This window comes from Bombus fervidus, chromosome 7, assembly GCF_041682495.2.
Source record: "Bombus fervidus isolate BK054 chromosome 7, iyBomFerv1, whole genome shotgun sequence".
Taxonomy (NCBI): Eukaryota; Metazoa; Arthropoda; class Insecta; order Hymenoptera; family Apidae; genus Bombus; species Bombus fervidus.
Window position 1 is genome coordinate 16,758,607 of NC_091523.1, and position 23,326 is coordinate 16,781,932.

The 23,326-nt window shown below is 43.6% G+C and overlaps 3 protein-coding genes and 1 long non-coding RNA gene across 5 annotated transcripts; 2 read left to right on the plus strand and 2 right to left on the minus strand.

The window, feature by feature from the left end:
• The first annotated feature begins 72 nt into the window (after window positions 1–72).
• Window positions 73–3,676, plus strand: Non1 (nucleolar GTP-binding protein 1). Its single transcript, XM_072007545.1, has 8 exons — window positions 73–267; window positions 355–629; window positions 703–940; window positions 1,028–1,270; window positions 1,344–1,595; window positions 1,658–1,936; window positions 2,017–2,295; window positions 2,407–3,676. Exons 1-8 carry the CDS (start codon window positions 220–222, stop codon window positions 2,704–2,706), a joined length of 1,914 nt encoding a protein of 637 aa, XP_071863646.1. The 5' UTR covers window positions 73–219; the 3' UTR covers window positions 2,707–3,676.
• Mav (TGF-beta domain-containing family member maverick) lies at window positions 3,175–15,894 on the minus strand. The gene is made up of 3 exons (XM_072007546.1): window positions 13,713–15,894; window positions 8,406–8,526; window positions 3,175–5,530 (listed from the first exon to the last, which is right to left on the minus strand). Exons 1-3 carry the CDS (start codon window positions 14,643–14,645, stop codon window positions 4,698–4,700), a joined length of 1,887 nt encoding a protein of 628 aa, XP_071863647.1. The 5' UTR covers window positions 14,646–15,894; the 3' UTR covers window positions 3,175–4,697.
• LOC139989324 (uncharacterized) lies at window positions 8,118–20,789 on the plus strand. Of its 2 annotated transcripts, none has more exons than XR_011800315.1 (3): window positions 8,118–8,252; window positions 8,482–9,593; window positions 20,588–20,789. It is a non-coding gene; the product is annotated as an uncharacterized lncRNA (long non-coding RNA). The 2 variants fall into 2 exon arrangements; XR_011800314.1 differs by lacking the exon at window positions 20,588–20,789 and adding an exon at window positions 11,533–11,655.
• On the minus strand, window positions 18,772–22,074 carry Miox (Myo-inositol oxygenase). Its single transcript, XM_072007576.1, has 6 exons — window positions 21,915–22,074; window positions 21,248–21,431; window positions 20,626–20,834; window positions 20,373–20,509; window positions 20,069–20,299; window positions 18,772–19,788 (listed from the first exon to the last, which is right to left on the minus strand). Exons 1-6 carry the CDS (start codon window positions 21,930–21,932, stop codon window positions 19,680–19,682), a joined length of 888 nt encoding a protein of 295 aa, XP_071863677.1. The 5' UTR covers window positions 21,933–22,074; the 3' UTR covers window positions 18,772–19,679.
• Between the last annotated feature and the right edge of the window lie 1,252 nt (window positions 22,075–23,326).

Here is a 23,326-nt window from a genome sequence, read left to right on the forward strand (position 1 = left end):
ACCATTAATCTCTTACGTTTGCCGCCAGAGCGCTGATATCGCAACTAAAGTTGCGTTCATATGATTGAATGATGTAAAATCTCGATATGTACACGTGGTCGTACATGCTTTGTGAATTTTTTACTTATTGTACTCTTAAACTTGGTCATTAAACAATTTTTACAAACTTTTCAAGTATAAGATTTTAATAAAACGATAAGTTGAAAGAACAACTCAATAATGGCGTTATACAATTTCAAGAAAATCGCGGTTGTACCCACCGCAAAGGTTAGAAACTTTGTTTTTAATTTTCTATTTGGCAATTAATTCAATTATAGTTCAAATTTCATTTAATAAATATTCCCTTTTGTCTAGGACTTTATTGATATAATTTTATCAAAAACTCAACGCAAAACTCCAACCGTTATACACAAAAATTATAAAATTGCAAGAATACGTGCATTTTATTTGCGTAAAGTGAGATTTACGCAACAAAACTTTCATGACAGATTATCTCAAATTATACAGGAATTTCCTAAGCTAGATGATGTTCATCCATTTTATGCCGATTTAATGAACGTTCTTTATGATAAAGATCATTACAAATTAGCTCTTGGTCAAATAAATATAGCGAGACATTTAATCGATAAGTAAGTATATTGAAATAGTATTTTTTCAATTATCACTGTTTTTCAATGAAATGCACATATATCGTCAAAATAGTGTATCCAAGGATTATGCCCGTTTGATGAAATATGGAGATTCTCTGTACCGATGTAAACAATTGAAAAAAGCTGCTTTAGGTCGTATGGCAACAATTATGAAGAGGCAAGCAGCAAATCTGGCATATTTGGAACAAGTTCGTCAGCATTTAGCCCGATTACCTAGTATAGATCCTTATACACGTACTATAATAATATGTGGCTTCCCAAATGTCGGTAAAAGCAGTTTCATTAACAAGGTAATTTAATTTTAATAACTACTAACAGATTATGTATGCATATTATGCACAGAGAACATTATGAACTGTGTTAATTGTTCTATTTAGATAACTCGCGCTGATGTTGAAGTCCAACCATATGCATTTACAACAAAGTCATTATACGTTGGTCATACGGATTACAAATATTTAAGATGGCAAGTGATCGATACACCTGGAATTCTAGATCATCCACTCGAAGAAAGAAACGTAATAGAAATGCAGGCAATAACTGCACTCGCGCATTTACGAGCAGCTGTACTTTACTTTTGCGATATATCGGAACAATGTGGTCATAGTTTAGACGAGCAGGTAAACTATTGGCTTCGTAGTTAACCAAAGTATACATTTTATTTAAGTGTGATTCAACAGTTTTATTTTCTAGGTGAAATTATTTGAATCGATTAAACCTCTGTTTGCTAACAAACCTTTGACAGTTGTGGCAAATAAAGTGGACGTTTTGCGCCTGGATGAACTTCCGCCCGAAAAGCGAGCTCTTTTAAAGTCGTTGGAGGATAAAGATGTCCCAGTGTTGGAAATGAGTACAATTACTGATTTTGGTGTAATGGACGTGAAAATACAAGCGTGTGAACGCTTGTTAGCTTTCCGTGTTGATCAGAAGATAAGAACGAAAAAGGTAAGTTAAATACTTTTTAAACACCTTTTGTGGTTCAAGTTCTTGAACGTTTATGACTGCAGGTAGAGGGACTGCTTAATCGTTTACACGTTGCACAACCTGTGCCGAGAGATGATAAAATTCGCGCTCCTTGTATTCCTGAGAGCGTTTTGAGAAAGAGGAAGGAAGGATTAAAGGTGAAACGAAAATTAGAGCGAGAAATAGAGGAAGAAATGGGAGACGATTATGTACTTGATTTGAAGAAGAATTATGACATCGAGGGCGATCAAAAATATGATGTTATTCCAGAGATTTGGGAAGGACATAATATCGCTGATTACATCGATCCGGAAATATTTAATGTTTGTACAATATTTATTCATTTTAAACACGCGTGTGACATTTTGCTTGGATAGAACTTTATTTTTATCTTTTACGATAGAAATTAAATGACCTGGAAAAAGAGGAGCAACTTCGCGAAGAGGCGGGTATGTACGATTATAAAGTGACTGAGTTATCCGAGACGATGAAAGAAATTGTACAAATAGCTAAGCAAATTCGAGAAAAGAAGGCTATTATGAAAGACGAAGCCCGAATATTGAAGGCTTCTACAAAGCCTGTAATGCCGCGCACAGCAACGGCGAAACTTCGAGACAGATCGGTATCGAAATTGAAAGAACAAATGGCAGACATGGGTGTCGATATGGAAAACACAGAAAATGTGAGTAACGCAACGAAATATAATCAAAATAAATACCAAGAATAACGATATGTAACGGAACGAAATGTGTATAAGATTCGCGTATATGATTATTTGTTTAAATTCCAACAGGCGCACTTTACCAAGACCAGAGGACGTTCAAGGTCTCTATCGCAACCAGCTAGCAAACGTATGAGACTGCAATCCCAGTCTCAATCAAGAGCTCGAAGTAGTTCAAAACCTGCTCGCGACGAAATGGGTGTAAAGGATTTGACGATGAAGACTAAATTAAAGAATATGGCGCATAAAGCTTTGAAGAAGAAGATCGCGAAGAAGGGATTGAAAGGAGAAGCAGATCGATTCATCGGCACGAAAATGCCAAAACATTTGTTTTCGGGAAAACGAGGTGTTGGAAAAACAGATAGGAGATAATAGTATTTGGAAGTTGTTATTTTTGAAAATCTTTCCCAAATTTTCATCGAATCAATGATTCATTTCCCGTGTATTGCGTGAATAAATCGACGTTGCTTCGTAATTACGATAGTATCCGTAAAAGGTTAGTTAAACTCGTTGAAAGATAACGCAACAATGTGAATGAATTGTCTTAGATTGCATAATTTAGTGCCAGTAAAGCGACCTTTGGCTTCGTACGTAGGGTAAGAAACATCGCATTCAGCGAAAGTTTATTGCTGTCGTACGATGATAACCTTTTACATGCTACGGTATTGAAAAGTTTGCCTTATTCGTAGATTCGTATTCCTTCCTGTGTAACCTATATCGAATGTGTCATGTTGTGCAATGCTTACTGTCGCTTCGTATCATTGTTGCGTTAGAAAACCGAGTAACTCTTTATGCCGGCTGTTGCATGAAACATTTTGTTCGATCAAGATCAGTTATAGGTTATTTGGTTATAAATAAGGAATAAAATTTTATTTTACATCATCGATAGTAGTCAATTAGACAAATACATGTAACGCGAGGTTACGATTATGGTGCGTGATCGAAATTGACTCGGCGAACGATACATGTTCGCGTCACGACATGAGAACGCATTTAAACTTTTAATCGAGGTGCAGCGAGACCATTATAATTTCGGTTATGCGTTTGTACATTTACAACGAAGGCGAAACAGGGGAGTCCTCTGGTGATAGTCCATAAATGTTATACATATATATATATATATATATAGTTGCAGGAGCATTCGCAAGATTTTCGCCGTGCACAAACTTCGGTTATGCTACCAACTTTCGATCAAATCCTCTATACAACGTTAACATAATTTCATTGGTAAACAAACGCACAATCTCTCGAAGATTCGTTCGATAATATTTTAGTATATGAAAAGATGTAACAGTTTTTATCGTTCGATATTTGATCGAACAATAAATTATAAACAATTAAATTGTTCCGGTTAAGACTTCATTTAAGAGTGACACTAACCAAATAATCGAAACATTGCTGTCGCGGTATTTCTTTCTTCTCGTTGTCAATAACTCTATACGCTTAACGGTTCTTCGATATCAAAATAGAAAAACAAAGAGGAGAGGAAAAGAGAGAGGAGGAGGATGAGAGAATATAGAAAATAGTGGAGAAAATAAGATAGAGAAGAGGAAATAAGGTAAAAGAGGATGAAAGTGTGAAATACGATTACTACAAGCAGAAACGCCAGATATCTTTTAGTATCACAGTCAATGCGAAAGCCTGGATCAAGAGCCTGGACTTTCGATGATGCCTCGAATCGAACCGAATCGAACGTTTATCAGCGATACGATTAAATCTCTCGTCATTCGTTTTACGGAATAACTTTTATCGATCGAAACGTTCGCAAATGCACATGCCAAGCGGACAAGGGGTCAAGCGGAAAAGGAAAGTTTCGCGTGATACGTTAACGGCAAGTGTTTTCGGTATGTCGCGAGTAACGACGAAAAAGTGACACAACCGAACAGTATTCGGACGATTCTTTGGTGAGTCGTCTGCGACTATGAAAACCCTTGTCCTTTCGTCATTTTCTAACCAACGTTTTTAATCGCAGCATTTATTGGTCCGTTCGATCATCGTGTCGTTTCGATCGAACCTGTACATATATATTCTATCGTTCGCTCCCATTCGCTAGTTTGTTCGTTCGCTCGTTCGTTGTTCGTTCACATGTACATATACTAATTAGTTGATTGAATTAGACTGTGGTTACAGTGGATGAATATTCGAACAAACTGACATTCTGACCAAGATACATCCGCCTAATCAAATATGTATATAGATTTTTTACGAGTATATTATTTATATTCATTGCAGTCTTCGGATGTTTCATTCGTTAGAACTCAAGCTCGTTCGAATAAGTATCCGCTATAAACATGACCTTAACTCTGTTGCTCGGTCGGTCATTTAGCCGATTCGTCCATTCGGTAAGAAAGGACAAAGTATTTTTAGGAACAAGCGCATTCGAGTACTTGAATGTTCTTCCAGTAAGAGTTTTTCAACTGAGTAGCATCGTTCTCGTCGAAGTAAACGATCATCAACTCGTCGAGCTTACTCGGCGCGCAGCATGGTTTAGGCACTTTTTTTTTATCTTCCTTCCACAGCAGACTTTGCAGAAGGGCGTGATGATGAGCTGGATTGTATCTAGGCGGGCATCGCCCTTTACAGTATCCAGCGTCGAAGGTTTTCGGATAAACGATAAATTCGAAACCTTTCAGGTCTTTAAACATGACGGTAAGCTCGTGTCTGCAACACTTTTTACTCTCGCCTTTGCACTTTGTCCTACGACCTTTGTGCAGAGACATCACATCTTTGGGTGAAGAACGTTTTACTCTGGCACTGCCCGAATACGTCGTGGTGAACACGTTGAGAACCGGCAAGGAAAAGGTACGTGTCACCGGTTCGCTGTCCACCATAAATTCCAGTTCGACTCCTAGGTTCTCGAGCGGCGTCTCGATCCACGAGGAAGCGGCCTGAGTCACGTCGAGTTCCAGCCATCTTGGATTTCGGGAATCCTGTAGCTGAATTTTTCTACGACCGATTAACTTTCTCGAGCGACGAAACGACGAAATTCGGAGATAGAACAACACCTCCAGCTCGGAACGTTCGGTGTAGTAATCCGTCGTCGGCCCGTGAAGCAGCAGTCGCAGCGTCGCGTGATCCACCGACGTTTGATCCAGATCCTTCTGAGGAATTTCCACGGGAAAGAACAACCAGTGACGATAGGGTTTTTCCTTTTCGCTCGTTCCATCCAGTCGACTCGATTCGTTTCCAGGATACGCTGTAACAATCACGAACGAATAAACGTGAACAATTGATACGCGTAACGCGTAACGTTACGTAAGTGAAAACCTTGAATTGTGTTCGATCTTCTATCGCTACATTCCCTCCTCGTTCTCTCGCCTCTTGGTATGTCCACGTTAAATGGAATCCACGATTTCTGCATTCTCAACTATCTATCTTTTATCTTTCATCTTCTCATTTTTCCTCCGAAAATTATCAACTTAATCGTGCGTGTGCACGTTAAGAGATTTGACAAAGAACGCGAAAGTATCGTTAGAACCGCCTATGACCTATGAGAATGGACGTGTTCACGCGTATCCGGCTAGAGATCACGAGAACGGCAACTCTCGTCCGTTCCATTTTCATCGGTTAATTAGTGGAATTATTAAATTCCGGGGTAATTCGTTGGTACACGTACGCACGAGTCCCTGTTCGTTTTTTCTCCGCTTCGCGGCCGTATCGAATCTTCGATGGCTCGTACACGATCGATATCGTTCGCGATATATTAAATTTTCTTTTGCAATTTCATAAAAGTCCGATAGTAACAACTTGTCTTTTGTTTTGAACTTAACTTTCAGAAAAACCGCGTTACTTATGGGATGATTCAATATCGTTATCAATATTTAATAAGTTTTACGTTGTGTTGTATCGCATTCACGTATTTAAATTTTCGTGGATAAGTACTAAACGATATTGAGAATATTATTTATTGTATGCAGTCACCTTCATATCGAAGCACGCAACGATCTCGTAAAAGAAAATCGATACCTATAGCTAGGATGCAATTTATTCGTTAGATTATTTCGATATATTCGATCTATATTCTATCTCTCCAATTAGGAAATAGATGTTGGGTTTGGTAAGAGAAAACACGGTGGCATTCTTGTAACACAACACCGACGGATTAGCGTCGCGTCACTTAGATCGGCTCGTTCGGTAGCAGTCGTAAAACATCGTGTAATACGAAGCTCGCGTTACGGATCCTAGGAAATAAATCTGTCAGGAATAATCGTAAAAATACGACGAAACAGATTGAGAAAGTTATCTGGGTATGCGTCGTATGTCGGCAACGATATACAACGCGCAACGGTTCGACTCGAACGTTATCTCGACTCGATGTCTCGAAACAGTCCATACGATGTATATGTATAACAAACGATTCGAGATATATTCGGTAATGTTTCTATTTTTCTTGGAATGTTTGAAAAAGATCTTCGAGTCGATTTATTGCTAAAGAAATGGTCTCGCCGCGATTATCGTAGTAAGTATATATCAATAACAGAAATCAATCATGAAAATTCAAACTGTGAAGTAACTCGAAACGAAGTGAAATTCAGGAATTGGTGATATTTCGATATTTCAGTTTGTGTAAATAATCGAGCAAGCCTATGTGCTTCCGTCACTGAATGGAAATTCGACGGTTTCTCCGAATATTTGACTCGCACCAATTATAGCTTACCTTGCACCACACTGCTATCTAAAATATTTTAGTCTGTGGGTATATCTTTTATAAATAGTATTTTACGATATTTTTGGCTTAGTTTTCGTAGAATCGGTACGCCTCCATTCGTCTAGAGTCTAGAGTCTGGGCTCGTGACGAAAAACAGTAAGGGTCGATTTGGTATAAATTAGCGGCGATCCGCGATCGATTGTCGAGAGTCACGCGCGAGAGTCGTCGACAAATTGATCTTTCTCGACGATTCGTTCTTATTGCATTCGGAAACTCGTTACTCGGCATTCCGTGGCGATCGGAATTTCTCTTTCATAATAACGCAGATGCTTCTGGCGAGGTCTCTCGAGCGGAATAACGCGAAAACGGAAAAGGAGAAAATAGAGCGAAGATACGAGTTGATGGAATCTGATCGAATCGAGATAAACCGAAGTGGAATTACGTTAAGCGAAACGAAGCGTTTTATTTGTAAACTCATTCGCTTTGTATCGTGTCATTCCATAAGTAACGTCAGTCTTGCTTTGCACTTTGAATTTCTACGATAAACCGAAATACGTAGGTAAATACGTAGCTACTAAAATTTATAATTAATTATTAGAAAGATCGCAAATAACATCAATATAAAAAAGATCAATACCGATGAATCAGAAAATAGGTTTGTTTTACTACGAGAATGATTAGTAGCACGCATAGAGAACATTGGATAAACTATTTAAAACCATGTAATTGGAAATTGTTGCGTTATTCGCTCTATCCTCTAAACTTAGTACCGACAGATGTTCGTTTATTTTGATCACTACAGGATCTAAACAACAATGTAGTTGTAAAATAAACAAGCTATAAGAAATTTAACAAAATAGCGAATCTCAAAGTGCTAACAGAATAAAAAAGAAAGCGAAATAGTTAAGTATTTAGGGGAAAAGCAGATGATACGTTATTTATTCGCCATTACGATGAACTTTTCAACTTTAACTAACTTTCCTTTTACGTTCTTTTAATTTATTTTAAACAAACGTGAAACGACACGTAAAAAAGAAGAGAAGAAAAAAAAACAGAAGATGCGTAAATACGAAAAATTATCATGATATTAACAATCAAAGTAAGAAATTGACTTGTCTTTCTCAGTTTATAGGTTAATGCGAAAGATCGATAATCGCGGTTGGTTCGATACGCATCGATTCCAGATACGCCTGGTAAAATCTCGTCGACGTTGCCGAACTGGCGGAAACTAGGATGCTCGATGTTTACACAAGTAGTAATTATAGCGTGGGTATGTATATTTTTTCAGAAAGATCGTAAGATATTTCGCGTTTCCAAAGATCGCCGGTTCTGTTGAACCGATACTAAATTATCAGTGATTCGAGAACGAAGAAGAATGTCTCAATACACGATCGATCGATCATCATCAATTATCGTTGGTTACCTGTAGCGGGAAACACATGTAGCAACTTCTTGCTTTCAAAAGTTTGCTCGTCGAATGGCGACTGCATTCTCATCAGGTACTCTCTGTGTGCTCTTTCGTATTCGGTTTGACTGACGTTTGCCTGAAAAAAGAAAACAGGAAATATGCGAGGATGACGTATTGACCAGCTAACGAACGGTAGGTATGATGGTTTTATTTATTTCATATTTCAGGATAAAATTTTATTAGCATAGAAGAAATTAGCGTAAAACGCATAAAAGGATGTGTAATCGTAGCGAAAGTCGTGTTACGTGGAATGGAAATTTTACAAAAATTTGAAGCTATGAAAATAGAACGTAGAACTTGATACAATATCGCTTTATTGGAAAATAAGGATATGGGAGAAACGAGGATCTCAATGATCTTACTAACACGCGAGAATTATATAATTAGTTTAAGGAGTTGCGGACGGCGTACTTCCATTAATCAACTTGGAAAAGGAAATAAAGTTGTTGAATATTGGAGGGATTGCGTGAAAAGCGCGATAAAATCTCCGTTGGACACGTAAAGCAAAATTCCGGTGACCTATGGAACAATTCACCGAATCGTACGGCTTTTACGTTTCACTGAAATCGATCTTCAAGCGGGATAATTAGTTTGCGGGCGAGGCACTGATATAGTGTCTGCCATCTTCCCAACGTCGCGGCTCAACAACCTTCTTCGCTTTGCCTCTCTCTTTCCTCGCCACTCGTCATTCGCCTTCTTTCCCCGTTGCTCGCCGGTCCCCCTTTGTACTTTTTTTCCTATTCTTCAAATCCCTTTGTCGTTCTCGAGCATCGTTGCAATTTTCGAGATCCACTCGAAACACGTCCCTCGCCACTTTACCCTCGCCGTCACTCGTGTTGGTATATAATTTCCATGGTGAGAAAGTCCAGACACGCTAGACGTTTCCGGTAAAATTAGCCGGTTCGCGCGGCTCTAGCTAGCCGCGGTACGCGGGATAACGCACGAGCCGGCCAACATAACGCAACGCAGCGATTAATAAGTGAAAAGACGTTTAATAAATGAAACGAATTTCACAGATCGCGAGGTTGAAAGGAAGGAGGACACGAGTACCGAAGGATCGCGTCGTTAAGGATGACTCAGCGAGCTATCAGAGCCGTGTACCGTGCGAAACGGAGACACACGGACGCCTCCGCAATGCGTCGAGTAAGTATGGACTCGTTTAACTGGCTGTTTTCTTTAAAGTCGGCTAGTTAGTGGATTCGAGCGAGTTCCGGTTTGTCGAGACGGTGGTTCGTCGCGTCATTCGTGCGTCAAGTATTCGCCAAGGTTTCGAAGTTGCATACTTCGAGGGAAGGATAACCCTCGACGACCGGAATGTACGACACGAGATCGTTAGTCCGTCAGAAGGACTCGTGTGGCGAATCGTAAATCGATTGAGACACGCGTTTTCGCTCGTTGCGGATTGAAACCGAGACGTCGTTTGCCGACCCCAAGCGAGTTGACTCGTGTGCAACCGCTTGACTGGTTCGAAAGGTCGGTCAGTGTCGGTCATCGATGTCGCGTTCGTTGGTCTTTCGTCTTGGTTTGTAGCTGGACTCGACTGGCGCACGCTTGCTCAATGGCTATCACGAAACTCGAAGATGTTTCTACTCGCAAAGAGGTAGGAGAATGTAAGGGAAAGAGGAGAGAAGAGGAGAGGGAACGAGGTAAAGAGAGGATGTGCGAGGAGAGGCAAGAAGACGTAGACACGGTATGACTGCGTGAACTTCCAAGACGAACGAAATTGTAGAAAGATCCCGATACATAGTACGTACGTACGTACGTACGTACATGTTGCTCCAACGAGCGTTGACCGTGCGCCGGCATTCAAAAGGAACAGAATCTAAACGCAACCACGCCGCGTATCACTTTCATCGATAGTCTTGTATTATTTTCTTGGAAAAATACACCGTGGCTAAGGAAACAGGATAGGCCTATGCAAACTTTATGAGAAACGGTATGGACCAGATTCGTTGCAAGATGATACTGCACGAATTATGAATCTTATACGTTCTTCGAACGATGTAGACAGTCGACCAAACTTATCTTCTGTTGTACACCGTGGGCCTAAATTCGTAGTACAAATAGAGTTAGGACGACTGAAAATCAGAGTTCGTTTCCGAGAAAATGAAGTAGTATCCAACGCAACATTGTCGTTCTTGGTTTTAGCGATTCACCACTTTGAGAATAGAATGTTCGACGTAACTTCGATATCGGCGAATGGGTGTAATCGCGTGATCGGTGCGACGACCGAACGACTGCACGATCCGTTCGCGAGATATAACGTATTTGGGGAAAGAAATTTGGAAACGAGTGTACGTAAGCGCGCAACGAGGGCATAGGTGACGTTGTAGCGAATGCCGACGACCTTGAAGAAACGTTCGCGCAACCACGTACGCTCGTTTGCCTCCCACGCCTACGTCTCGAAGAAAGATCTTTCGCAAGCAACGCACATCGCGTCTAGGTGTATCGACGGACGAGTCAGGCCGCATTCTTCGCGTAACCCTCACCCCTCTGCCTCGAGGCTCGAGGGCTCGACGAAACACGCGGCGGGAATGCGCGTCATCGTGTTTGAGATTCGAACGTTTCTCATCGAACCCGATTTCGTTCGATGTTGGGTACGCGTTTGTAACACGTTCGATCGCGAGCCAATGCCATCGCGCTCTTCTCCCATAGCTTTCTCTCCAGTATCAACCATAACGACCATGAATCTCGCTGTATCATCCTTTCTCGAGGTCGAGATGGTCTAACGCGGTGAAAGTCGCGGAAAGTTAAGCGAACAGATATCTATTTGCGATTTTCATCTGTCGAGATCGTTAAGTTCGCTCGATTTCATTGTTCGTCGAGTAGAACGATCGTTGCGAGTCGCGAATCAACCGAGTCGATTGGATAAATTTATAGGATCGCCACTTTTCTGCTTCGTAACTCGTTACTTTCGTTTGCAAGCGGAATTAACGTTTCCTTCGTATATCGAATTTACCTGTCATCGGTGTACAAAAAGTATAAAGTGTACATAGAAATCGTACGAGTACAAAATAGAAATTCACGTTACTAGAACCGAAGGAAAAGTCTAATATAATGTTATATATTTGCAACGTTACAGAAGCGATCAACGAACAACGCAATAGGTAATTTGCGACGTCGTTTGCTTACAATCGTGTTGAAACTATCTCTGATCGGCACGATCAAGTGCTTGCAAATCGATTGCGACGAATGCGAAAGAAAGTTAATTGGACATATTCTATGTCTCGTCGTCCCGTCGTCCCATCGTCGTCTCCTCGTCTCTTCTCGTCTCGGATCGACTCTTTCGTCTCGTTAAAAACCAACGAAGCTGGATATAAATGTGGACGATGGACGACGGGTGGGTACGCGTTAAGTGCGTCGGATCATCGAACGAGGTAAAAGAAGAATGTATGTGTGCGTGCGCACGCAACGAGAAGACCTGAAAACTAGAAAACCAGAAAGATAACTGGTTCTATCTTCCCTTTGGCATTAGAGCTACATACCTACATGTATGTATATATGTAGGTGCTTGCGTTCGAGACACGCGTACTCTCTCTCACGCTTGTCGAGGATGTCCTCGAGTTTCGAGGACGGCCAAGAATCGACGTTCGTTATCGCGTGCGCGCGTAACAGCTATAGAGGCTGCGACAACAGGTGTTCTTTTGCGACGTCGCTCCCGCCACCTCTTCTCCCGCCGCTCTTGTCCTTTTCAAGATCCGGAACGAGACCTCTTTCGATCATCGTCATCGACTAAATCGCCGTTCCTACCTTCCTTCCACTTTCCTACCGAAATCCCCGGTCCGAGTTCCTCCGATTTCACCGATCGTCTCGGATAGCTTGGGAATTTCCGAACGATCGATGCCAACGTTCACGTAACGCTCCGAATTTAGATGGAAACGCGTACGTCTAAAATCACTCTGCATCTCGCGCTAAATCTGCATCGATCTCGATTCGTCGATTCGCCAATCGGATCGTCGTCCCACGGCCATCGAGTTTTTACATTCGATATTACGCTTATTTTTATTGGTCGAATTACTTAATTCGAATTCGCATAACTCGATCGTTGCAAACGAGATGTCGCTTGCTTTCGCAACACGAATTAGTCGATTCGATACGATGTAACCTGTCCCGATAGTATCGATAGTCCAACGACCCCGGCAGGTCCGACAGTTTCATAATAGGCAACGTGCTGCATCTTCATTAGTGGCAGAAAGCGAGGGACCAGATGAAAAAAAGCGAAGAGGAACGAAAGGAGAAGAAGAGTTGAATAGAGTAGAAAGGAACGGAGCATGGCAGCGGCGGCGTTGTCGTCGTACGCACGTGGACAGCCGGTTCTGCATACCAGCAGGAATGCGCACGTGCTCGTGCATACGTAGCGAAAGTGGGGCAACGCGGACCACCCACGTTCCTCGTCTTCGACTCGCCGTTGTTTACGTACTACTTGCCGCTTGCACCATGTCGTTCCCGCGATTTCTACGGTATTATACACATAATACCCTTTCGCCGTCGGGTTGCTCCTTTCGATTCGATTCCCTTCCGTTCCCTTTCTTTCCTTTCTCTTGCATTCCCTTCCCTCGCCAACTGTTCCCCTTCTCCGTACCCTCTCTATCTTTTTAGTCCTTTCTTCCTTTTCGTTCATTGTTCGTTACCCTCCGCGAAACTCGACTGCCGCCATTATCGCCACCGCCACCATTGCTACTCTCTGCCTTCTATACGTCGAGCATTCTTCTATTTCCACGTCGAGTTCCGGCTTCCCTTCGCTTTTTCTTTTCACTTTCCAACTGCTTTTCCCATTTTTCTCGTGCTATTTATTATTATTATTATTATTATTGTTATTGTTATTACTCATTCCAAAGACGAGAATAAATTTCCATTAGCGTATAAAAGATTGGTATAAAATATATAAAATAATAAAAAGGAAACGCGACCTCTTCTCGCTTATCTCGCCTGTTAAATAAATAGAATCTCGTAATAACAACAACAATAACAATAGTAACAATTTTCGTCGCGTATGAAGTTGACATTACATCGTTATCTGAATTTTTTACAGATCAAAAATCGACTCGCTAATCGGTAAAAGTGGAGAGTGGATCACGCAACTAACGTGTTCTAACGGACGTGTGACGTTGTCACGTGAAACATCGACATGGATATGCGTATCTGTGGCCGTTTCCGTATCCGCATCGATATCGAGTGGAAGAGAACGGAGAGACGAGAGAAGCAAAAGCGAACCGTGAAAGGGAGGAAAAAGGGAAGAGGGAGAAGCGAGAGACTACTCACCTTGGAAGGGTCGGGTATCCTCTTGAGGCCAAGACCTCGCGCGATGCTCCTTCTGATAATATCCAGCTCAGTCTCGTCGAGAACGGTCCTCGTCGTCGGTCGATCCTCTTCTCGGAAAGCGTCCTCGTAGACGTCCTCGAGACCGGTCGAGCGGTCGAGGTCGTGTCGAGGACCGGTTCGAGAGAGCCGACTCTCCCGCGGCAGCATCGGCACGGCCGACGCGGCCGGCACGCAAAGCGCCGCCGCCGCTACTGCCACCACAACCGCCACGATCGTCGTCGCTATTCCAAACAGACGGGAAGATTCGTTGCTTCCGTTCAGCCACCGACGTCGACGACATCGTTCGCATCTCCTTCCCTCGACGATCGTTCGCCGATCTAACGATTCTTTACGCGCCACTCGTCGCCATTCGTTGGAAATTCTCGGACGATATTCCTGAACGATGTCTCCTCCCTTCTCCTTTGTATTCTGCTTAACGACGTGGTCGAACCACCATCCGGATTTCCGACCTAGAGAAGACTCGAACGACGAACCTTCGAGGCGAACCACCGCGTCGTCTCTTCCGGCACCGTCGTCGCCGCCGGTTGCCGTCTCGACCAAGTATCGAGAGTCTGGATCGTCGATCAGCGCCCGGTGTCTGGTCCGACAAATTTCAACCAAGGCTATCGTTCGACGATCCTGCTTCCCCTTTCGAGCACCGTTGTCCAAGCAACTCGACGCAGTGCCGGTAAACGCGTTTCGGCCGGTCACCTCGATCGGTGCTTGCGATTCGAGTTGCGGGACGATCACGCCGCAAACTGCGACCCCGCCGATAGGGACCGCGACGAGAGCGCGGCCGGAACTGGCGCCGCTTCGCTCGAGCAACCACACCGATGCCTCTTGCTGCTCGTTGTCACGGGTCACGAGTCGACCAGCCGTTGCCAGCTTTCCCATAGCCGGCTCCTGATCCACGAGTTTAAGCACGATCCACCGGGGTACCTCCTCCCTGGGAAGCACCTCGTCGCTATCGTGCACCGATTCTATATCTAATTTCCTACACCTCTCTTCTTTCGCCTTCTTTCCTTTCCTTCTTCCTTTCTATCTTTCTCCTCTCTATCCTTACTATCTCTTCTTCACGTCGCTTTTCTTACCTTTAACTTTTTACTTTCTTTCGTCAACCATTAAACGCGTCGACCAACATGTCAGCCGAGACTCGCGCGAATCTCAACGAATCGGAGAAAACGGTGTTTGGCGATCGACTTGGAAACGAGTACGCGGTATGAAGGTCTGCGAGATTTCCAAATACTACGACAGTGTCCGACCGCTATTCGAACCGTATTCGATTCTTTCACTTTCTTCCACTTCTTTCGCCACGCGACGATTCATCCGCTCCTCATAACGCGTAATGCCAAACAATGCCGATCACGATGGATCGTCCGCTCGTTTGGTTTCTTCTTCCTACGCGACGGTAACGGTGACTGCGACAACGACCACGACGACGACGACGATGACAACGACGACGACGACGACGACGACGGCGACGACGTTGACGTGGACGGAATAGAACCGAACGCGGAGAAGGATCGAAGAAAGCGAGAGGAAGGTAAAGGAGACAGTGCCGAGGCGGTCATCTTAAAACACAGACCGATCGAACATTTACGATTGTCGACTGATTTTCAATGATTCTAGGTGCTCTTTGCTCCCTGTCTCCCTCTTCTTCGTTCACTTGTCGCAAGTATTAAATATCGAACGACACGATGAACTTCTTATTGGACACGGCCAGGTTGAGACGGAACGGGACGAGAAAATACGACCCGCTCCGTTCGGACGTCGCGCGTCGACTGCCGAATACCGTACTCGGCAACACGCACTCGCGTATATATCCCGTTTACTACTCCCCGCCGGCGCGCCGGCCGGCTGATCGCGCTTCCAATCTCTCGGCGTCCAGTTCGACGTCGTAACCACCGCTGCTGCTGCTGCTGCTGCTGCTATCCTTGCTGTCGTCGTAGCCCCCGTTGACCACATTGTCTTGTGTTCGTCGTCTATCGTTTCCAAGCACCGACCTTTCTTCGATGGAATCTGACAAAACGAGGCACGCGGTGGTTCACCAAAGTTTCCCGATTCTTATCGTTAAAATCTTTCGTGTATATGTTGCGCGTGTCATGTAACACGTTTTAAAGTATCGTTAGCGCGCTGTAAAGAGACGCGACGAAGTAACGCGATTACGTCGAATGCATATTCCAAACTAATCCGAACATGCATAGGTATACAAATTAGAAATTATTCGTTGAAAATCTTTATTTAACGAAAAATTGATATACAGCGTGAATAAAGGGTAGAACGGCTTAAGAGTAACAGAGATACGGAGGTACTTTATTTCCACACATTGTCGATCGTATCTTACATGGAGTCTCGTTTCGATGTTACGCGCGAATATATCAACGCTTTATGTATTCGCCAGAATGGAGATTCTGCAAATTGCGCGGAATTAGAATGAACAGGATTATACGAAGAGCACAGGAATTGCTGTCGAGTGGCGGCTCTGGTCGGTAACCGTCAAAGTTTTACGCGACAAATGCGTTCGTGTGACGGAAGAAAAGGCGGCGCCTAGTCCGTGCTTCTTTATCACCGGAAGGACCGTTAAATAGGACAACGTCAACGAGGAAATCGAGAGACGGTCAGCCAAGAGATTGGAATAATCGCTCGCGAGGTCAAAAGTCGCCTTGAAACGACGAGTGCCTGCTCGTTTTTGTGACGCGAGATATTCGGTCGCGAAACGCTTGATATCCTTTTTTTCAAGCCATCTAATCAACGAAATACGTATGTCGATGCAGGGAACGGTTTGCAGAAGGAACTGCGATTCGCAACATTGACGCAATTGCTAACCGGTTACGCACGCGACCTCAAAAGTACGACAGACTACCCTTCGCAGAGTTAAACGCTGCTCGATTTCGGGGAATCGATTGATCGGTGAAACGAATTCGCGCTAGAGGCGCGCGTTCGTGTCCCCCGGGCTCGCACGTTTTTTCGTGGAATGAAAAGTTCGCGTGACCGCGACGCAACGACCGCGTCGCATTTTCGTAGCAGTCGACGCGTCATCCGAGGGATCTCGTTGCTCGTCGGAACAACGTTTCAGCCCTCCGTCGATCCAAATCGACGCACCAACGGCGAGAGAAAGTTTCCGCGGCCAAACGAGAAAGAGATAAACGTACGCACGCTTTTCCAAACTCCTATTGGACCAGCCTCGACTTTATCAACGCTATCGCGATAGTCGGACGTCGCTACAGCGCTAATGAAATTTTAAAATATTTCATACAAAACGCACGATATACGATAAGTGTTGGAATACTTTCACGAGACACTGCGTACAGAAAGGGAGAGGAAGAGAAAGGACGAGCGATACGTAGCTACATATATAGTTTGTACGAGAATGGTATTTAGTTTGTCCTGTTTAACGCGACATACCGCATCGCGTCGCACGATGTCGTGCCTCGCCCCGTCGTGTCGCTTCGTGTTTCGCCTCGTTCTACCTCTCATGGCGCGGTACGCTTGCTTAGTCTTACCCCGCCTTGCCCTTATGGTGCCTCGCTAAATGCTCCTACCTCTTCGGTTTACCTCGCGTCACATCGCATCGCGTTGTTTGTTCTTGGAAACGGCGACCGGCGGACTTGCAAGGTAGAGCATGATTCACGAATACCGGGGACGGCCAGTCCTTCCTGCACGCCCCTCGTGCACGTCCGCCTAGAAAGTCGTGGTCGTTGCCGGTCGTTGCGGCTGTTCCCGCTAATACCCCGTAATATCCCGTAATACGTCGATGACTAAGCCAATTTCGCGAGCAGAGTTCCTTCGACAACAGGCAACCTACGCGCACCATCGCTGTAACGCGCATCGTTGCGAGTTACGAAGGATTCGCGCTATTTTCGAGGAATCTCCGCCGATGGGAAATCCTGAACTACATAACGCCGATTCTCGGCAGCGTTACGCGCTATTCGTTACGAGTCGCCTGGAATGTCGTTCGTTCCTCGCCAGTGACAAATCCTTCCAGATAGCATAGTACTTGATCACCGTCGTGATCGTCGTCGGTGTTTATGTCATCGGTATCGTTATCGACATCACGATCGACAATGGCATTGGCATTGGCACCGATACCGACACGAACGTTACCGCCTCCGCTCGGATATCCTCAACCGACGCGAGAGCGCCGATGAATCGCGCGTTAAAAATAAAGAAGCCCCATACTGGTGTTTCCCGTTCGCGTCCAACGAACTTGAGAGACGACGCGGCTCGAGACATCAACCGTTCCCAAGACCAAACGAGCGAATGTCCCGCGAATAACCTTCGAAACCGTACTTCCGGATTTTTCTCAACCAAATTCTTTGCCGCTATGTCATCGTAGCGTGTAAAAGACGTAGGCATCCGTTCTAACGATCTCTCTCATTTTAACCGTCTCTCTCTCTCTCTCTCTCCCTTCCTTTCTCTCTCTCTCTCTGCCTCTCCCTCCTCTCTTCAACTGGTCCAGTCTTTGACCGAATCTTCGAATCGAATCGTTTCAATCTGACCTTCGGTAGCGCGAAACACGCTAAGCGTACAAGCGTACACGAAAAGCGTACCAAGTTAGCGAAGGCTAATCGCACCACGTGGGAACGAAAGAACGCGACGGGCGAGTTAAGCGAATACCACCGTTTGATGGTGCACGATGGGTCTTCTCGAAAGTCGATGCGTTTTCGATTACCACGCATACCCGTGGTTTCTAGAGCTTCCCATACTATCTTTCGCGCGCTAAGGATACGGTGCATCGCAGCACGGGGTGCACCAAGGAATTCTCCCTCCACTCGAAATCTTTGCTTTGTAAAGTATCGTCCTTCACTCTGGAATTTCTTCAAAACGGAGTTCCAAAGGTTCTATTTAGAAACCGATAAGAGTTTCAAACTTCAATGGGAATTGTAAAAATCGTTTAGTATTATGCGAAAGTCCAGGGCGATAAGAGTATCGGGCGTTGACGTAAACGGCTCGTAAAGGGTTAATTCGTCATCGCTAATAGCGGTATCTGGCAAGATCGTAAAACAAAGAGAGATTCTGCGATGGTATAACAAGAATTCTTTATTCGACGAATATTAAACAAAGACTAGTCGCAAAGAATGCATAAATTATCATATTATATCGACCATCGAGTCTCGCGCTGACGACTCTTCGTTCCTTTGGAATACGAAATGGTAAAGAGTGATACTCGATCGAGCGAATCGAAGCAAAGAAATGGCCAAACATATACGCGGCGAGAGTTAAGGGTAAAACGAGGGCGCGTGCTAGAAATCGAGCAAAAGGAAAGAAGAACGAAAGAAAGAAAAGAAAAGCGTAGTAAACGGAAGAATTTTATGACTGTTCCGGTCGATACGATAATTTTCAGCTTGTCCCAACTTTTCCCTCTTTTTCCCTGTCTTAGTCACCTCTTTTCTCGGAACTCACGGTCGCTGGATTTTCTATTCAATCAACATTAGTCCTACTTTCGCGCCGATCCCTAATCCTATCGATTATACCGCGAACTTTCTTCGAAATTCGAAACTTGAAAGTCACGAGTCGTATAATCGATGAAAAGGAACGAAACGCGAACACGTCGCTCATCGTTATTCCCCGTTATTCGTTCGCTCCTGCACGCTACGATTTTCTCCGTTCTTTCACCGCTTTGCTTAACCAATCTCGTTCTCTTCGACTCGACTCGACTCGACTCGACTCGACATCGACTACTTCTCTTTCATCGCGCTTTCTTCCAGTCGAGTTTCGTCGGGAACGGACAAAAGCGAAACCGATCGCGTATCAAGCTAGCGACTAAAGGATAAGTACGGTATCGTCCGATCCATTGTACTATCGTTATCGCGGATAGGAATGCTCGTCGATCGCACGATGCCCGATGGTTGGAAGCAGGTAAACGATAGCGGATTAATCGTTTGTCCATGCGTTACACGCACGGCGCAAAATCCACGATTTCCATTGTCACCATTCTAATACACCTGGGATGTACTTGTCGATCAATTTCTCGTAATAGGGCCACAATTTCTCGATGTCCGGGACTTCGCCGCTCTTGGTATACAGATCGTATTTACTGAAAACGAAATAGTGAAACGGTTAGTCAGAGCGTGTCATTCATCTTTCTTCTTTTTATATATATTTTGGAAGACGATAAAATCGACGGCTGTCCGATACGTATTTATCAAAGACACTAAATTATTCGAGAAACTGATCTTAACATTCCGCGTATATTATATTCTACCATTTTTTCCTTCTTATTTCTTTTGTTTTTTGTTTCTTTTTTTTTTTTTTCATTAGTTTTAGTCTTGTCGAAGAAAGAAGAGAAACGCGGTGATCGAATATCGGATACTCGCTTAAAGTCTTTGATCCACTTCAGCATCTCCAAATCTTCGTCGGTGCAAAAGTGCATGTAGTCGCTACCCGCGTGCCACGGATAAAACGAATGATAACGAATCATAGCCAATGCCTGCTTCGGTAGTTTGCTGTTGTTGTGCACCAGAACGCGATACAAGTATTCGTCGTGACCCCAGGACATCAGTAACTTGTCGATGCCGCACTTTGGTTTGTACATACCGTATTTCGTGCTGAAGCGAAACGTGAAAAATGTTTTATCACCATCTTTCTTCCAGGAGTGAACCAGTTCTCTTCGATACTTACTTGTATCGAGCGTCTTTCCCGTCCGGATTATCTTCGAAGCTGCTTGCCCTGTAGACGATAGAATCGGCCCAAGCGCATCCCACGGGAAACGTGTCACCCACAACTGCCCATTGTGGTTCACCGTAGAACGCCATTATCTAGATCAGAGGAATTTAGCATTTACTTAATGAATACGGCCTCAAGGACGAAATAACTAATTCCTTGCCATTTTTTAGGATGGTCTGTAATCTAGAGAAGCTCCAAGATACGTTACCTTGCCCAAGTCGTGAATCAATCCGGTCAAGTGGTACCAATCCATGTCAGGATGTTCCTTTCTGATAGATTCTGCAGTTTGGAAAGCGTGAACGATGTTTGGCAAACTGGTATCCGGATCGCTCTCGTCCACCAAGTCGTTCAACTTGATCAACGAGTCCTTTATAGTCATCTTGGCCTTGTCGAATCGCAGCCATTCTTTCATGCGAGCTGAAATGTAAGAGTCGTAAGATCACGAATATGATTCACCGGATGATCATTCTTCTCGTTCCCGTTATTCGAAATTACTCGTTCGTTCTCTATTCGCTACTTATTTCGGAATAGCTCGCAATCGAAAACTTAACGCTTAGACGCGAAAGCAACACTTGGACGCACTTACGATACCGATTATAAATATTAGGACACCCGTTAATGTACAAGTATCTTTCGCTCGGTAATTAAATTACCTACTACGTTTATTTTATTATAAATCCATTATTTCGTTCGTATCGCGTGTACTTTATAGTCTAAAATGCTAAACAAAATAAGAACTGCATAGGATTTTCCATTGTACGTAACGAATAGGTGTCCTGATACTTACGTCAGTGCACGTACATACATGTACATTACGATGTATTACTTACACCTTACGAATTCGACGGTTTGATTAGCGTGCATCTTTTCGTAGGTCTTTCGAACACGCTCCTTTACCGGGTCGGCCGGATCCTCGGAGAAGTCCCTAAACTTGCTCTCCAGTTTTCCCGCGTAAACTGTCTCTGGTCGATACTTGTCCGAAGGATCCAGGATGGATTGCCTTTGCGGCTGTGCCTGTCGTCACATATCAATCACACTTTATACTTTTTGTTTCTCCTTCGCTTCGCCCTTTTCGTCTTGCGATTTCAACAACAGTAAACACCGAGTAAACGTCGTTGCGATCGATGTCAGAGGACTCGTTTGAAAGGAGAATTCGTAAATCAAATTTCGAGCAAAGGAGAAACACGTTTGCGTCCAAATTTCGTGAAAGTCGATCGTTAATTCGCGTTTATCGACATTGTCTTTTTTTTTTTTCGTAGGGTTTTTATCTTCCGTTGCGCACCGTACACCGTACATCGACGAGCGAAAAATGTTCTACCGCAACGAACGACACGGAAGTCAAAAAGGAGACGTCTCGGAAAAAAAGAAATGGAAAATTACGTTCGATTATCATCGCGACGATCGAAGATCAAGACGATCGATCATCGAGGCAAATTCGATCGAAGAAGCTAACGATCATCGTTACTACTCGATTCATCGTCTCCTGTTAATACTTACGAGCGTTTTAGCCGACATCTGTCTATGCGGCTATATTCCAACTGGTATTGAGTATGCAACACCGACTAACTAGTCCCATGCGACCGAGTTAACTTATAAATCTGAGGCAATTCAACCCTTGACCTCCGCCTCATCAAAGTATGGTCACGTGCGTAATGTTCGATACGCGTTATCTCGATCCGATACGTTTGTATATGTTTCTAAACAGACGAATCCACGAAATAAAAAGCATTTCGTGGAATTTAACAATTTAGCAGTAGTGCATTCTACGGATCTCCTTATTTCCAACTCCTCGTACGATCGATCTATCTATCTCTTCCGTACCGTTCACATTACCGATCAGTCTTTCTCTCTCTCTCTCTCTCTCTCTCACCCTTCTTCTCCTCTCCATGCCTCGCGAATAATATTTTCTTTTACTGTTCTTTCATCGTCGGTGTTCCAGCTTGGAAAGTTTTTAACTTCGCTCGCGTAATATTCTGGTGCCATTGATATTCGATTCACTGGATCAACCGATTTTTTGTCGTCATTTTTTCTTAACGTTCTTTTTCCCCTTTTTACCCGTATCTTTCCCTTTCTGCTGGAATTCGTTTCGCGATGGAACTAAAGATACCATTTCGGACGAAAATAAAAGTGTACTTTCCTCTCTTTCGTCCCATTGTTCACCCTTTTTCGTTCGAGTTCTTCTTACCAAAGAGATAGTATTTTGGGTGAAAAGAAACATTTGCATTTTTCTTTTCCTCTTTTAATTCTCTTTCCTCCTTGTTTTTCGCAAGCCTGTCTTTTTATAAAAGCGGCGCTTATGCTATTTTACTTTAATATACTTCTCCTTCTCTTTTTATTAGCGGTATTCTTGTCAAAGGGGCATTCTTTTGGACGAAAATAAAAACGTATTTCGCGATTTGAATCGATCCATGACGTTATATAATTAACAAAGCATATAATTGGACGTAATCGCGTGAAAAGCGACGCATAAAGATATCGTGCGGCCTCGTGAATGGCATTCTTTATATTCCGAAAAAGAAGTTTCGAACTGTACCAGAAACGGTACGAAAAAGTTTCGCTTAACGGTATTTTTCTATTCGCTAGTGAAAAGACAGTCTATTTCATCAACGATTAAGTCTTTCTTGAAATTACAAGGATGAGAAGAAGGAGGACCAGAAGAGAAGGAAGAGAAAGAGGAAGAAGAGGAGAAAAACAAAGGTTACTCTGTTAGCCTGTAACGATATAGACCCTGAATTCTTTTGACTGGAAATTAAAGAAAGGAAATTGGTATTTAACACTTTTGCATTGCAAATTAGTACCGAACGATTTATCTTATACGGTACACGTTTCTACTTTCCATCGAATTTGCGCGTCTACGAACTGTCAGGTACTTTCAGTCGTTTTCGATCCACTCGTATTTTTCTAACATT